This window comes from Daphnia pulicaria, chromosome 8, assembly GCF_021234035.1.
Source record: "Daphnia pulicaria isolate SC F1-1A chromosome 8, SC_F0-13Bv2, whole genome shotgun sequence".
Classification (NCBI taxonomy): Eukaryota; Metazoa; Arthropoda; class Branchiopoda; order Diplostraca; family Daphniidae; genus Daphnia; species Daphnia pulicaria.
In genome coordinates, this window is record NC_060920.1 from 6,313,750 (window position 1) to 6,331,178 (window position 17,429).

The 17,429-nt window shown below is 37.9% G+C and overlaps 1 protein-coding gene across 2 annotated transcripts; it reads right to left on the minus strand.

The window, feature by feature from the left end:
- Positions 1-8,427: 8,427 nt before the first annotated feature.
- On the minus strand, positions 8,428-17,227 carry LOC124310800 (serine/threonine-protein kinase ATR-like). 2 transcript variants are annotated; one of them, XM_046774778.1, is made up of 14 exons: positions 16,763-17,227; positions 16,344-16,693; positions 16,122-16,283; positions 15,805-16,033; positions 15,623-15,744; positions 13,293-15,558; positions 11,783-13,233; positions 9,823-11,708; positions 9,492-9,760; positions 9,204-9,428; positions 8,880-9,127; positions 8,777-8,816; positions 8,665-8,719; positions 8,428-8,586 (listed from the first exon to the last, which is right to left on the minus strand). In XM_046774778.1, exons 1-14 carry the CDS (start codon positions 17,034-17,036, stop codon positions 8,559-8,561), a joined length of 7,605 nt encoding a protein of 2,534 aa, XP_046630734.1. In that variant the 5' UTR covers positions 17,037-17,227; the 3' UTR covers positions 8,428-8,558. The 2 variants fall into 2 exon arrangements, with proteins under 2 accessions (XP_046630734.1, XP_046630733.1); XM_046774777.1 differs by having other exon boundaries at positions 8,665-8,816; positions 16,763-17,225.
- Between the last annotated feature and the right edge of the window lie 202 nt (positions 17,228-17,429).

Consider the following 17,429-nt stretch of genomic DNA (forward strand, 5'->3'; position numbering starts at 1 on the left):
TGTATCACAATTTATGTTTAGCATCATGTTTTTCCATTTAAGAATGTTACCATAATTTTCATTTATAATTTGTTTCTAATTGTCTCTTTGTTAAATCAATTGATTGAAAAATTAAACATTTAAAAAAATTATTGTGCATTCGTTTTTTTTTCATTTAAAAGATGGAAATGCATGTTAAACATGACAGTACACGAACAGTAATTATATTGAAGAAAATTGACTGAAGAAAAATTTTATTCCGATTTCTTCTAAAAGTCGAAAGTCGAAAGCTTAAAAATGTGCAGTTGAAGCAAAAGTGTAGTGACCTCAACAGATTCTCACAGTATATAACGTGTTTTAAAAGCCCATATACTGTTTGTGATCCAAGTTATATTCCATAAAATGTTTGTGAAATCTTCTAAAGAAAATTGCTTTATTAGTTACGCTTCTTATTAATTCTAGAATAATAACAACTGATAAATCAACATACTTGAACAGCTTTTACATTGTTGAACAGTTTTTAATTTTTTATTTGTTGGAAGTGTGTATGTAAGCTTTGCATTTCATCAAAACTCTTAAGATATAACTAATTTAGGCATGGCATTATACAAAAAAATTTAATACACACAAGTAAATTTTTTACGAACATTAGATATCTTACCAAAATAATTCTTATTGATGCTTTGGAAAGTCTATCGATTTAAATGAAATTTAAAAATGCCAAAAATGTAAGTATTTTTTTTTATATGAAAACTGATGAATTACTGAGAAACAATAAGATACAAAAATCATGACAAAATGTGTCATGTTGACTTATCCGTATTGGTCCCCTATTTGGTGGTCATTTACGCATATTTCCGTTTTGGGGGATTAAAAAACCGACTAGTCGAAGGAGGCACAGACCTATCTGTGAAGACCAGCAGTTTTAGCTTGTCCAAGAAGTAAGTAACTTTTTACATTTATCATTTATTTTGTAAACATGTTTAACTTGAAATATTTTAGATAGACGTAGAAAATACATTCCAATAATTGATGGTCTATACAGGCAATGATGTTGTCTGTTCACAGCGCAAAGGAAAACATTCAAAGAAGCTTGCTTGAAAAAAATAAGGGACTATCCACCCCCACTAACAACAGTAGCAACGTCATCAGCCATCTGGAAAGCACTTCTAAATTTCATCAAGGAAACTCGGCGATTAGATCACAAAAGAGAAGAGTGAAACCCATAGTAATAGCGCACATCTTTTAATTTTTATCCGTCTTACAAATTTTTTTTAAATATATCCACCACACTATCACTTTCCTACTTATCCGCCTTGAAATTCAGTCATACCCTCCAACTATCCTTTCAAATCCGTCTTCGTAAAATTAAAAGATGAAACCTAATGCAAAAGCAAACCCCTGCTCCTATACATATCAAATTTATTATATTTACAAAACCTATGTCTCCATATTTGTCTTTTAGTTGTGATAACATTCATGTATAGTTTATGAGCACAGGCAACACTCAAGTCTGAGTAGGCCTGGTAATACAAAAAAAAAAAAAAAAATACAGGCAATGATTTATTTCATATGATAAAATTCATGAATTTGTTAAGAAATGCAGGAAATCCAATTCTATAATGAATGAATACAACGAAAGAGTTAGCGACTGTGAAACTTATTACAAAACATAACAGCGTGCTGTACAACAAAACCTTCGTCATATTCCTTATTCTAATCCACTAGGAATTCGTGTTAATGACTACTATTATTGTAAAACTATCAATATTTTTGTGTTATCAATATCGTTTTATCTTGTCAATTGTAAATTAATTGAAATACTAGAATTAATTGAATTTACTAACTTTGTGCAACCAACAATTTTCATATTAAAATGTATTACAATGATCATAGAAAATAAATAGTATGTTGGCTTAAATCAAAGTTTCCTTGGTGCAATTAAAACAATTGATTTCTTCCAATTCTAAAACGGGGTTTTAATTCTTTTACTATTTTCATTTTTACTTGGTTTAAATCAACACACGAATTAATTTTAGAAAATTCCGTAAAGCTAACAACGTCATATTCTTAGATTGGAAATTGAGTAATTGACGTGTGAATAGCAAGCATCTTATAAACTACCAACACCACCGTCTTCATAAAGATATTTTTGAAAAAAATTGTAAATTTTTTGAAATTGTGTTGAAATTCTTTACGATGGTGCCTTTTTTTGTATAAAAAAATTAACAAATCAGGGGGACAAAATATCTTAAAACAACGTAACAACACCACACTCTCCATTAAATAGAAAGTTTATTGTTTACGTGTTTTTTAAATTTATAACTGTGTTAATGACAACCATTGTCTATTAGAGGAGGAGGGGTCATGGCAAACAGTGATCAAGTATCAAAGGCCAAGAAAATTCCACCTGCTGCTGAATGCCTTATTGAGTATTAAAAATAATCTTGCCCAATTGTATGGATTTGCAGAGACCCTAATGACAGTTCTGACGATGAAACTCCACACATAAATAAAAATTTGCGATAGCGGTTTCAATAAAGAAGATAGCCAAGATTTGTTTCAAGCGTAATTTTCCCAACAGGAGACATGTACGCATCCTCTACTCCTTAAAGTGGGCACAAAAACTTGTTGCGGTACCCAAATCGAAGCAATTGTTCATCCATTCGAGGACAACACATGCATTTACTGGAAAATATACTCAAAATTATCGTCCAATAAAAATAATGAATTTCTATCTGCCCTGACAAATATTAATGAGAAATTGTATGTTATGGAGAAGGCTATCAAGCCAGTAGGAAGAAAAAGCAATGTAGATACAACAATGGCCAAGAAAATGAATTTTCAGCCCTCCCATTGAGAAATTTGACTGAATTAGCTGCGTTTGAAACCAAAACCATAAAAAAGGATAAAAAAATATGTAGCAATGAAGATGTAAGCATTTAATTTATTTTATGAAGCACAAGAGTATTGGAAGTTTGTACGTATTATTAAGTACTTGAATAGAGTACAGATTTAACAAATGAGTTGTTCAGTATCCTACAAAATACTCCTCAAGAAAAAATCCATCTGTTTTGCATTTTATGGTTACAGAGAAGAGTACAAAAAAAGAGACAATACTGACACAATTTTATTATGGCGTATTGGTTAAAACACTCGATAACACCTAAATAAATCGATAGTTCAAATCACATCGTGATTCAAATCTTTTATCGTGTTTTTATAAGGGTGTTGGTAATCTGCATGACAAGTCTGCATGACTGCACGACGGATTACCAACACCCTTTTTATAAAGGTGTAAAGCATTTTAGACGGTCGTCATCACTTACAACGTGCTTCCAAGTCTATTTTGCGTTAATTTAGCGTGAATTCTGTGGATCCGCCACTATATTATAGCCAATCAAAATGTAAACGCCATTAATTCAAAACATTTAGAGGATAATTTTTATAGTGTCTACTTATAATTTTAAGTCGATGGTTCGAATCACTTTGAATTCAAAGAGTTTGTCTCATGTCTAAATGTGAAAGTCTGGTAAGAATAACCAAAATGAGACGATTAGCCTCAAACAAATTGCTATTTTTTGTTTTTTGTGAGTTTTATTTTCACTAACCTTGTTAGTGTTCTCCCAAAACCCTTCCTGAAAATGTTAATATTTACCAACATTAATTTCAATTAAAAAAGTTATTTTTGTAATGTCATCTTTAATTGTAAAATTCAAAATAATTGAACTTTTGAAACGTGACCTTTGTTTATTAAAAATGTATTAATATGTGTACAAATTTTTATTTGCTGAGTTGTAAAATGATGAAAATACATATGAAAAATACTGCCACCTCCCTTTCTTCAACCCGATTTCCGCGTCCGTGTTTAACACGGCGCGCTCATTGATCAAAAGTTTGTCTATTTGCTCACTGTTCAAGGGTAGCGAAGAAGAGAAAGAAGAAATGTGGCATTTTTTTCTTCGCTTAAACATAAGAGTGATATTGATAACAGAATCAGATGTTTAAATGTTTATAGGGTGGTTCGCGGCTGCCATCTTGGCACGGTATTTCTGGACCTGTAGTGCAGCCACAACCGAAAAGCATTGGCATTGTCCATAAGTACGAATGGAAGGGCAGTCAAGGAAGGGAAGAATAGAGTGGGAAAGAAAGGGGTCGGTCCCTCTTTTTTCACTCTCCTGAAAGGAAGGAAGAAGAGGAAGATGAGAATGAGTGATTCCGCATTCAGCAATTTTTGATCGATTTACAGGAACGAATATAATGCTATAACCTTTTGTTCCGAGAAGGTTAGTGTAATTTAAGTTTTAGACTAGGTTTTAGAAAAATTTAACTGTTCACGTAATGCTTGCTTTAATAATTAATTTATATTGTTGAACCATCAACCCATTTATGTATGTATTAAAATAGCATACAATTTCCTTCAGTTGTTCCACTATATATGAATGTGTACCATTTACAAACGATTCGGAAATTTTGCCGAATTGCAACGGCGATTCGGCAAAATGTCGATTCGGCAAGTGTCAATTCAGCCCATTTTTGGCCGAATCGACGAGCACCCAAAGAGGAAACGTGGGTCCACTTTTTCATACGCTCTCCTCCCTCCCATTCGTCCCATTCTCCGTCTTTTCCCCCTTCGTCCCTAAAAAAACGTAAACAACACTTTTAAATCATTTTTAAAAAATAAATGGGAATTCAAAAAAATAAATTAAATACATAAAAAAATTCCCTGTTCAATTCCCTATTTCACTTTTGCAACAGAGATTTACCATTTTAAACTAGAGTAAAACGACAGACTAAAATCAATGGACCTTCAAAAACCAATAAGAACTCCACATCATCCAAAGTGAATGTTCACCTAATATGGGCACCGCGCGAGGTTACCATGGCTGGGGTACCCGTGATTGGTTTGCTCTATTATTTCGGCAATAGGTGCTAACGTCTGGGACATAATTGGTTCTATTAACATGGCCAACTATTCTTTTGGACACCATTCGGTGTCGTTATTTCCGAGTGGCAGTAGTTCGGCCTTTCCTGTTTCGTGAGATAAAGGTTCCTTCAGAAATGCTGGCCCGCTTAACCATTGAGATGAAGACTCTAGATTGGAAGGGAAAATTCCTCTCGTGCAGTCGTCGGCGGGATTTGTTTATCCGGATATGAATCTCCATTTTTCCAGTTCCGAATGCCGGAGAATTTCACCAACGTGGTCAGAGACAACGCTGGAATAATTGCAATGAAAGAAATAAATCCATCGCAGAACTATTTCTGAGTCCGTCCAGAAATAGTATTCCTTTATAGACAGTCTCAATTCGCTTTTAATCATTTTCGCTAGTCGAACGGCCGTGACTGCGCCTTGGAACTCGAGGTGGGGGATAGATAGTACCTTTGAAGGGGACAGTCAACCTTTAGCTAGAAGGTAGCTGAACTTTTCCTTGGCGATGGTTCGGAGATATGCTACTGCTCAAAATGCGTCGGTCAGATAATTATGTGCAATTCCAACTGACTGTCTTCAATGGGGAAATCTTCCGTTCTGAAACATCGTGGGATAGAGATTTTCTCTAAAAATGATAGCTCTTTAGCCCAGGAGTTCCATTTGAGCAGGATTGCGTCTGACAGCGTTTCTTCCCACTCTAATGGTTCAAAACGAGAGCTTGATTTTCGTGCCGGTGCGCGCTGTTGAGTTGTTCGCCATGTCGCTTGAAACAGTTACTTTGCTTGTGTGATAACGGGTAGAAGGATGCCTAATGGATCAAAAGTAGGGGACATTGCAGACAGCATTCGACGCTTTGATGTGACCACTTCCATTGGCCAGATCCGGATTCAGTAGCAATCGATGTCACACACCCATACATAGCCGAGAAAGTATTAAATCGGTAATTTGTCGAAATCTAAATTGCCGACGAAATTTTTTCTAAGGCTGGAAATTTCATATTGCTGTTTACCGTGTATTGCAGGACCCAAAATGTGGAGATGGATGAGGAGACGGCCCCAAAACTTGCGTAGTCATCTGTAATGTTCGAAGCGGTTCGCCACTGCCTGGATTGCACCATACGAAACGTAAAGCGGATTGATCTTTGGGAGTGACTCCAACCTTATGGTACATACCCTTTATATCTGCGGATACGGTGAATAAATGCTGTCGCGATTGAAGCAGCACACCCGTTAGGCTTGATAGTAATACGGGTCACGTAGAAGAAAGTCGTTGCTGAGGCAGATGTTCTTGAATTTAGCGGAACAGTAAAAAACCACACGGATCTTATTTGGTTTATTCGGATTGATGCCAAATTGGTGTGGGAGGTACCAGACTTTTCCGAAAGGGAGTTGTAGCTGATCGTACGGGACTTCTATGGCGTAGCCGTTCGCGAGATTGCCTTCAATGGTTTCATGATAACGAATGGCGTTGACTTTATTTTCTTGGGACAATAAGCGACTCTTGACAGCATAGAAGCGCGACACTACATGTGCGTGGTTGTTTGGCATGTTCGGGATTGGTGATTTGAAAAAAAAATCGAACTGTTATTAGTGAAGTCAAGATAATTTTTAACCGAGAACGAATTGCATTGCACGTGGACTTTGTTCTTTGTATTAATTCATATCTGTATTAATATCCCCCCTCACAAATATTAATGTTTACTATTTAAAAAAAAATCCGATATAAAAAGGAAAAATTAGAAAAAGTAGTATAATTGAATGAATTTACAAAATTTTAATTTTTTTTTACAACCAAGAAATGTTCCTTACTTTTTATTAATCATGTTGCCAAATTTGAATATGATTGCATGAACCATGTTCTTGCAAAAAAAATAATCTGGAGGGACTATGCTTAAAATTTCGTCAAGTCACGGAGACCTGTTAAAAGGGACCTTATGGCGAACAGTCCCTCCGTGAATTCATTGTTTCTAGTAATGTATTTTTCCTAAAATTTTTCTACTTTTCTACAAAAATTGTTAAGATAACAATGTATCCGACTGTTAAAATTCGTTTGCCATTTTGTTTTATACATATTTAAATGATTTAGTTTTTTGGGTTTTTGATTTCGCGGAAATCATCGCTTACGGTTCTAAAAATTAACAAATAGATAGATTTTGTTCAAAATTGTTCGCTAAGTCGATTGGTGAACACCGCAATCGCTTAACTATTGTCATTTTGGAGAAACTAGCAAAAAACTGTGGGGGGTAGCCAAAATTTGATTATACTTATTTTCGGATTTTGTGCAGCTTTTTTCTCGTCAACTGCTGCACCAAACAAAAACTAATTGTTTTAAAATAATGGGATAGCCCATCTCTTTAAATAATTTTCATGTTTTTTCGATACTCGGTTTAGAAGCCGAGTTATTAATAATTGAAATTTTTGAAAAAATTCCCCCAAATTTATTCGTTTTTTCGCCATACAGGCCTTCACCCCATAAGCCACCTAGCGCTGGCGATAATAACAAAATTTCCCCCTCTTTGCCTTTAGGGATTAACAGCTTCAAGATGATGGACAAATCAAAATGTATGATGTGATGTAATCAAGGGGTCCGGCAGTGCAGAGGGGAATGGTGGCAATGAGTAAAAATCAAAAATTTTTCGTGTCTGAATTAAAACTTGCTATCCCCGCCACGCGTTAAACGTCGAAATCCGGTTTTTTTCCCTGTTTTTTGACGCGCTTAGTACTTTATTTTTTTTTTAAGCTTCGTCACTTAAACAGCTTGTTAAGGACGTAAAGATTAACATTTGAGCCAAAAATTATCCCATTATGTATTGATTTACTATCCCCGCCATGCATCGAACTTTTGCTATGCGCTGTAGCTGGTAAACCAAAAAATTTGTTTTTTGGCCGAAATACGTATATAACATAAGGAACTTAACAGTAATGTTAAAATAATAGACACAATAGATGCTCACGTTTAAAATATATTAAAATTCCATTTCTGAAGGTCGCTTGCTAACATTTAGTTTTTTTGTGTTTTCCCTTTCGTTTAAGCAAACGCGATATTATTGCGATACGAAAATTAACAATAAATTTCAATATTTTTAAGATATCTTTTAAATGAGCTTTAATTGTATCTATTATTTTAACATTACTTAGCAGATGAAAGTTCCTTATGTTATCTATTTCGGCCAGAAAACCCATTTTTAGATTAACCAGCTACAGCGCATATCGAGCGCATAGCAAAAGTTTGATGCATGGCAATACATAATGGGATAATTTTTGGCTCAAATGTTAATCTTTACGTCCTTAACAAGTTGTTTAAGTGACGAAGCTGAAAAAAAAATTAAGTACTAAAAGCGTCAAAAAACAGTGAAAAAAACGGATTTCGAAGTATGCGTGTTGTGGATAGCAAATTTCAATTCAGACACGAAAAAATTTGGATTTTTACTCATTGCTACCATCCTAACCCCAATCCCAAGTTACATGCCAAATTTCAAAAAAGTTGTGGAAATGAAACAGACTATTGCAGACTAAAAATACAATGAATTTCTTTATTCTTTAGGAGGAAGAAAAAATTCGAAAATGAAAGATAAGAACGTATTTGAACTACTTCGCAAATTGAGATAGACGGCAAGTAATAATTGGCTCTCGAATATATAAAATCCATATCACATGTAGGCTGCCCATCCGATATACCTAGAAGACGCAGAAATGATGATGCGATAATTTAACAGTATGCATATAATAACATTTTAAAAACTGTGCACAGCTTACATTTGGCATAAATTGTCCATACTGGTAGCTTCCGCAATCAGCTGATTTACTTGTCCTTCAACAGAGAAACGGTATTTCAATTTATTCTTGGAATTTGGTTGTAGTAAATAACCTTGTAATCTCATTTTAATGTTCTCGACGTGTTCCATGGCCTGAAATAAGAAAATCTATTAAATATAATGCAACAGGTGATGAGAACATAAAGCATTTTAGACCTGTTCGTTTTTTATCTCAGGAAGATCAGAACGACCTTTGTTCACTGTTTTCTTTGACCATTCTACAAGTGGATCATGAACAAACGGCTTCAGCACACTAAGGAGAGTGTCAATCTCTTGTCTTAGTACACGTAGCGTCACTTCGCAGCACTTCCTGAATGACCCTTCAATTCCAGTAGCTCCCATGGCTTCTATCATATTATGAGTAAGACGGAAAGGAACTTGCTCGGGCCATTCAAATGAAAGACCTGAGTTAAAGAAGTAAAAAAAAATAAAAATAAAAATATTATGCCGAGGTGAGAGAAAATCAATCTTGAAAACAACCTTTGTTAAATAAGCAACTAAAATCCACGTGGACTGCATCGCCACAAACTGCATCAAAAAGAATGTTTTCACCGTGTCGGTCACCTAACCCAACGATAAATCCCACCATGGACATGACGGCCGTAGTTCGAACATAACTCAGCCTGGCAGAAAACCAATCTTGTGGATCTGGAAACGTACTCAGGAACCATTCGCTAAACACGGGAGGATACCGTGGCAGGATTTCTGAAAGAACGAAATAGAATTCTAAGACTCAGAGTAAGTTTAAGACAACAACAAATGACAAACCTTTCTCAAATAGTTCTCTCTTCCGAACAATTGTATCTCGAACATGAGGTGTTCTCTTTCTTAACTCAGTATTGCTCATCAGACAACCCCTTTCCTTGTAAATCCGGTTGATAGCAAATCTTAAACCAATCAGATTTGGAATCCATTCAATGAGACCACAATCTTCATTTAAAGGAATTACTCCGTAAGTCCGGATATGCAAATTGCGCTTGCGTGAATCGGGATCTCGTACCAAGTACCGATTTATTAGTTGGTTGAATTCCATTAATCTGCATTATGGTAACTTGTTTAAAAAAAATATATATACAAAATACAGAACAAACAAATTTACCTAAAATCTTTCCGTAAATCGTCCTGTGGTTTACAGAGGAAAACGTATAATTTCCCATCGGATCCACGGATGGATATTTTCTTCGGCTTTTGTAACGAGTGCATCACCTCGACAGTATCTTCCACACCAACAATGTAGACAGGATCTCTAGGAAAAGGATTGTGTTCCAGGTTTTCTCCAGGGGTTGTGGGCAATGTTACCGTCATCATCCACTGCAACGGAACCATGATTTTACTGAATTGTGGTTGACTGAGTAGTTTAGGAAGAGATCTGAATGCTTTTTCCACAGACAATACCATGATGCCGTCCTCGACAGGTTTGTTGGCCAATTCGACGAGTCTATCAGCCAGATTGGTAGCATCTGCGAAGAAGCTCCTTAAACTGGTTTGGCTAGAAGCCACTACATCAATGATCTCTCGGCAACGCTTGGCCCTGATACTGTACGATGATTTTAACACCGAAATCATCATCCACATACATTGCTGCGTGTGAGCTACAAGTGTTTTAGCGATTATTCGCTTCAGGAGAGCAGCCACCTCTAGATGCGGATGACAAATTCGTGAAATCAACTGGGGAAATGCCGTTAAGAATTTGTACGCAGGGATCTTCTCTTGTACGCTGTCAATAGCCTTTGTTACGTCGGTCATCTTAGCCTTGGAGTTGCCGATCTTGAAGACTTTGGGATTCTCAGCTTCCATGGTTCCTAATTCCATCCAAAGGGAAAGCATTCGTGGCATCGCCTGATAGATGAATTGGCTTCCGTATATCATTGAGCGACCCAAATTGGTGATAATGTAACGCGCCATATCAAGATGTTGTTCTTTGTTTCCGTCAGAACTTGTGTAGAGAGCATCGTAATAACCAGCCAACCGGAAAAAACCTTCTTCCCACGTTCTGCTTATTTCCGTCACTTCCTTGTAGTACTTGATAACGGTGTTCATGTCTGCATGGCTAGTCTCGTCATAGTAACGAGCAAGTAAAAGTTTGGCTTTCAAGCACTCAAGAATGTCGGTGGTCAATTTATTAGGTTGGAGTTTAGCAGCTTCCATCTGCAATGCCTGCAAGTCGGGGAAACGTTTTTCAATTCCTCGTTTCAGTACGGTGATGGCCTGGTCCTGTTCGCCTTTAGCCCAATGCAGCTTGGCTTGTTCCATGTAGATGGCCAAGGGTGGGCAAGGGCTTGTTATAGCAACCAGTTGCAAGATGTGTGCTCGTTGGAAATGAGCGGCCTTTCGAGCCAAACGAGCACTCACCAGCCAACTTTTCCCGATTTCGGCTTCGATTTCTTCCATCAGTTGAGGTTGTTTAGCCTCCACTTGCTGACCTATAAGCTTTAAAACAACTCGGCGAACGTTCAGAACAGGTTCCGTATAACGCACTGACGCTTGAACTCCATCCAGTCGCTGATTCCAATTAGTCAAGAGTTCGCTAAAACGTACTCGAAATGCGTTTTCTTTTGAAATTAACGAAGGATCGAGTAATGACACTGCGGATTCCATTTCGGATAAGATGTGGAGATTAACAAAGTTTTCGTAAGCCCTTGGGTACGAGTTACGTTCTAGGTTGACGGCACTAATCACTCGCATCTGCTTCAACCGCACTGATCGTAGACAATTTTCCATTTTTTTAAGATCGTTCGTCTTTGTTGCCAAAAGAGCTTGACCAATTCCAACGCCCCAACCGACGGAGGCGGCAGTATTGTTCGATGTTAAATCGTAAGGCTTGACAACGTCTTCCAGCATATCCCACTGCCCCAAACGCCAGCAACACTCTGAACGGTAATCATCCAAATTTCGGCGCCAGTCGGGACAATTCTGCAACAATCCATTGGCCATAGTCAATGCTCCTTGGGGGAGATCCAAATTTAATAAGCATCGCAGCATTCCCTGTACGAAATTAGGAAAGACAAATTAAAATTTTACATGTCCATGTTGGCAAGAAAAATGAATATGAAACAAACCTGATAAAATTCTAAAGAGCAATCTTCTCTCTGACTGATACGTTCATAGCAAGAAAACGCATCTTGTAAACGGCCGGTCGCTTCATAAGCGGTAATGTTTTCTTCAAGGCTGGGTTCTTGATCTCGGATAGCACAAACTCCTGCAACTCCGTCTGGTTCGTCCATGGCAACGTAAAGTTTTTGAAGGAATCCCAACTGATCCCGCAATTGAATAGGATTGGCTTTTAAGTGCGCCTCCAAATGAAGAATGGCACGAGGGTAGGCTTGGCATTGATGAGCTGCACGGGCGAGTAAATCATTCGGGATGCTATCTACGAGTTCCTGAACTACTCTGTATTCTTTATCAAGTGTAAGAGAACGATCCTTTTTGGAAGAACGATAACTATTCAGCTTCTGTTTCAACCATTTCTTTAAATGATCCAGCAAATAAAAGATGCTTTGCATGCTGGATTGATGGAGATTGGCATCGGCGAAATCTTTAGGACCTGATCCTTGACTAGATAAATCCGTTGCGCTGGCACTAGACGAATACCGTTTCATCATTCTCCGAGGGCTTCTTTGTAATCCACGATCTGTCAACACAGCCATAATTTCTTCGTGAATACGGGCGCTTTCCTCTCCCGGACTGCTCCATAGTGCAGTAATGACGACGTACGGCAAAAGATAACGATTGATGTTCATGTCCCGGCGTAGAGTCGGCAAGCAGGCACTGAAAATTTGCTGTGCAAGAGTGTGGGTTACTTTTCTAACCAACTCGACTGTCCAATTGTACAGCCAATTTCCGTAGCTTTTCCCAATCGCAGATCGATAAACAGGGAACGGAGCTGGGACGGATTCCGACGAAGGTTTCAAAGCATAACGCGAATTTGTCAAAGGAGAAAATGCCACTCGGAGTTGTTCAGGGAGTCGATTCCACAGTGGGGTTTCAAATAGTTTCGACGAATCATCATCAGAATTGTAGATCTTCAAGATTTGCTGTATAGTGAAGGAGAGAATGGATAGCGTCTGTGAGTTACGTGGCGCTAAGAATGAACGAGCCAGTAAAAAAAGAAGATGAAAGGTGAAATCATCGTCGATGAGGGTCACGGTGTAACTGGTAGAATCGCCATGATGTTGGTCACTGAAAGTTAATCGCCCCGGATCAACAGCTCCCAAGTAACCGAAACATTTGCCATACAGCAACAGCAATTCATCTTCTCGAACTGAGCAGCCTTTCAAAAGTGCGGAAATGAGACGCGTCAAGACGGCCTCTGAAGTGTCGTTAGTGCCCATAATGAGCTGTTGGATTTTGTCAAAATTCTTCTGAACAATCGACTTCAAATGCGTCAGTGACTGCATCCGGACGTCAAAATCTTCATGTGATATGTTGCGCATCAGTAAAGACAGCTGTTCTGGAATACTGCTGTTAGTGATGCAAGTCTTTTTCAATGAATAGACAATATCTTCGAGGCCTAATAGAAGAATAAAGAAATTAACAAACAAACAATAAAAACAGAAATTATTATTTTACCCGGGAGTTCAGGAAGAAAATGAAGATCTTTGAGGTGTTCTTTCAGAGTTTCTGCATTTTCTACGACGATGTAGTAGAGGATTGCACGGATCTGCTCCGCACATGATGAATGGAGAGGAAGGACACTGACTGCGATTTGACTCACTAATGGTCCCAACTCTTGAACGCCAAGTATCCTCACAAAAGCGTCCCACGCCGAAGCGTTCAACTGAGGAAACGGTTCGTCAGTCAATTGTAAAGCTGTTCTCAACGTAGCCAACACTTTTAGACGGACAGCAATTATATTTTCGGCTCCCATTACATGGAGTAAATCGGAGAGAGAGGACAAGGCTTCAATCTTGATCTTGTCTGAGATGATCTTGGAGAGAAGGACACTGTCGAAATGAACTAGAATTCCCAAAAAGCGAGGACGCAGATAGTCACCTATACTTTCCACACTTTTGACTTGGCCACGGATCTTGACGGCAGAACTCGACGTAGATGAGCCTGTTGATTTATCTTCGTCAGCAAAGATTCTGAGGGCTTTCAAAACACGTTCGCGCTGGGAATGCAACTGGATGAGCAAATCGTTATGAACTGATTGGAAATTTGGTGCTCGCAGTTGTGTCACTTTCTGTCTGGTTGTTCGCTCGAAATAGGACGTAAAAGTACTCTGCTCGTCGGGATCGCAATTGAGCAAAATATAGACGTAAATATCAGAAAAATATTTAACAATCAATTCCGTTTGAGTTTTGTTCATTTGACTGCAAATCTCATCAAAGAACGGACTGAGGGCCTTTGTACGTTCTACAACCAGCCGTGGGATCAAGGTGGGTACCAAAAGAATGAGCCATTGATGGACATTCGAGATAGTTTGCGATGAGCTCATGAAAATTTCTGGAGCCAAAGAGAGGAAGTTATTCCGCCATTCCAAATCAGGATTGCTCAGCAACGCATCACAAACGATGGTGGCGTGACGCTGAAAGAGCATTTCGGGAGTAGTACTGAGTTTCGAAGCAATATCCTTAACCGTCGATGAAGTCCAGCACGTTACAGGGGATGTATAGGCAGACAGCAACAATATCTTGAAGAGGATGTGAAAGCAGTCTGCCATGACAGTTTCCTTCCAAAACTGTACCAAAATGGTTGCGCACGTTAAGATGGCTCGTTGAAGAGATGGTAAATTTTTTTCAACCGAAATTTGCGCCACTTTGTGCAGTTTCTTGGTGATTGATAAACGAAGGGCTTCGGTTCGAGCAGAATGATAAAGAACCGATCGAAAAAGATCCACGCGGTGGAGTAGCGAAATATCATTTTCATCAAAGACAAACTCAAGGAAGAAGAGCGCCATATCTTCAGGAACGATGCTTACTTTTAATGATGTAGCAAGATTTTCGAGATTGTGAGTGCACCGTAAACTCAGTCCATCTTCTGGATTATTAACAACATTCATCTTGCCTGATAGAGCACAGACAAGGTCTGCTCCATTTTTTGTTAACTCCCTTATCTCTTCTCTAGAACCAGAAGCCAAAATGGTGGTTAAGCATTGTGTTATTGATTCGCGGAACGACTTGCTATGGCGGACGATCCATGGAAGAGAAGGGATGAGTGCCTCAGCGTCAGCTTGAAGAAACTCGATGTCCAAAATCTTCAAGCCAATGTCAACGGCCCAAGGTTTAAAAAAGGCGACGGGGAATTTCACAAAGCAGCTGGCGAAATTGCTCTGGCGCTTTAGAAAAGAAGACTTGAATTTTCGACTGGCCTGTATCCATTTGGCTTCCAGGTCACATGATTCAGAGACTGCCGAGAGCCAAGGAAGAGACGATAGGGCAAACCACGCTATAGCGACGTTCTTATCGATTCCGACGTAAGTGAGTGGGATACAGCAGACCAAATACTCGCAAATTATATCCATCCAAGCGTCCATATCTTCACTGTTGATTTCATTGGTTAAAAGAATTTCACAAATTTTTCCGTTTAAGTTTTCGAAGTCGGCTTCATCCAAGACCGAGTTCATTTCGCGCCATTTCAGTTTCAGTTTGACTCCAACGATTGCGATCCTAACCAAAGCAATAGCGTCGGTCATCTCAATTGATTGACTTGCCGTTTGTTGATTCAATATTTCTTTCCAGCTATTTTTAATTTGTTCCCATAAAGTAGAAGAAGTCGATGGCGGAAGAAAATCAATTTTTAGTCTCTTAGCAGATGGTGGCTCATCAACTTCCATGGGACAGTCTCCAGGCGTCATCTCACTCTGCAAGATGATAAGTAAGGGTGGAATGGCAACCTACACAGGTAAAGAAATTTAGTAATAAAACATTGCTGTTTAATGAAATTCTGTGGTCAGTTACTTTAGCATGCTTTAGCAGCTTGATCCATAAATCAGGTGTGAATCTACAAAGAGAAATTGTTTCCGGGCATGTAAATTTCTGAAGTGAGCCCAGCATACTTTGTAAAAGATTGGGAAGTAAAGCTAGAATAAATTCAAAATTAATGTTATTGTAAGCATTCAAATATATTGAATATTTTATACAAGGTTGGTGGAATTTTTGATGAAGTAAAATAAAACTGATCAGCCTCAGGTATTGGTGATTAGTTACATTGTTCAAGCCGTAAAGACTAGATAGGCGACTGAGACAGTCAGTTAGCGCGATTTCTATTTCTGTGTAGCTATCTTCACTAATTCCAAGCCACAGTGGATTGCTTTTATCCATTAATAGGTTTACTAGGCGGTATGCGTAGCTTAGAAAAACCTCAAGAACCTGACAGCATGAATAAATGAATAAAATATATTTACCACAATGTTAATAGAAACCATAATAAGAGCCTAAGGATGTGTGAAATATTTACTCTGGCTGGATAATTATGAATCATGATTTTCCCAAGGCAGTCCAGTGTAGCTTTAAATGAACTAACTCCTCCATAATTTAGTTGATCCAATAAAATACAAACAAGTTTGTCACACAATTGATGGTTATATTGCAAAATGCCATCAGCTGACAAAGCAAAAATCTAAAAATATGCAAAAATATTTTGTAGAACACTAACAAAATTGTAATTTACAAAAGATACCTTGGTAATGCTATTTTGCAGAAGGGAGCATTCTAATAATGAATTTAGTTGCAAGCCATCCATCTTTAAAAGGCAATCTGCTGCAAGTGTTACTGGTTCCTTGAGAACGAAGGAGTGTAGCTTGAAGCTTCTATTGCAGACTTCTTCATTGGATTGTTTTGATACAATTCCTACCAATTCCTTCAACAAGTTGGCATATTCATTAACAATAGCAGTAAATTGGGCAGGTTCTTTATCTCTGAATAGATTCAAAATTTTAACATTCAGCTCAATAAATGGATTAAAAGCTTTCATGTATGAATTCCGAGTAAATATAATGGCGAATCTGCCAAGGAACCATTTAGTGTAAGCTGCAAAACAAACAGATGTTAATTTTGAGAGAAACCAGCATAAGACATTAACAGAAATGTAAATCTTACCAAAAGCTAAACTGTGATCGTTTTCATTATTTCCACATCCAAGAAAAACACCTTGATTATTTGGTTCACGGCAGCATCTGTCCATGACAGACATCAACACGACAAAGCTTTTTTCTGAATGATCTAGGTCAGCTAAAATTTTTAAAGCAGGCAAGGCCATCATTTTCCGGTGATCCGAAACTGCACTGAAGTGAGCACTTGTTGAGCTTTCTTCTTGAATTTCCATAGTTGTAGTCTTTTGACTTTGTTCTACTTTTACTGCTAAAGATGTCATTATGTAAACTTGGCAAACAAAGTACTAACGAAACTATGCAAACAAAGTACTAACGAAACGGGGCACCTTGAAGTACCACGACACACACCACGAAACTAACGCAAAACTAAAGCTAACAACAACCATATCACCCGCATCAGCAAATTACGATCACGTGTGAATAGCAGACGGATTCAAAGAAAAAGTCCAGTTTAAGAGGTTTTGGCGCCCATCTTACATTTCAGCGTTGGCGGATTATAAATAAGAAAACAAGGCAGTAGTAAAGAAAATGCAAAAAATGAAAAATAACTACGATAAAAAATATAAAAAAAAGTCTAGGTTATTATAATTAATCAATTACGAAAACGAGTTCAAGAAGACAAGACATTACAACTTTATTACAAGAAACCAGAG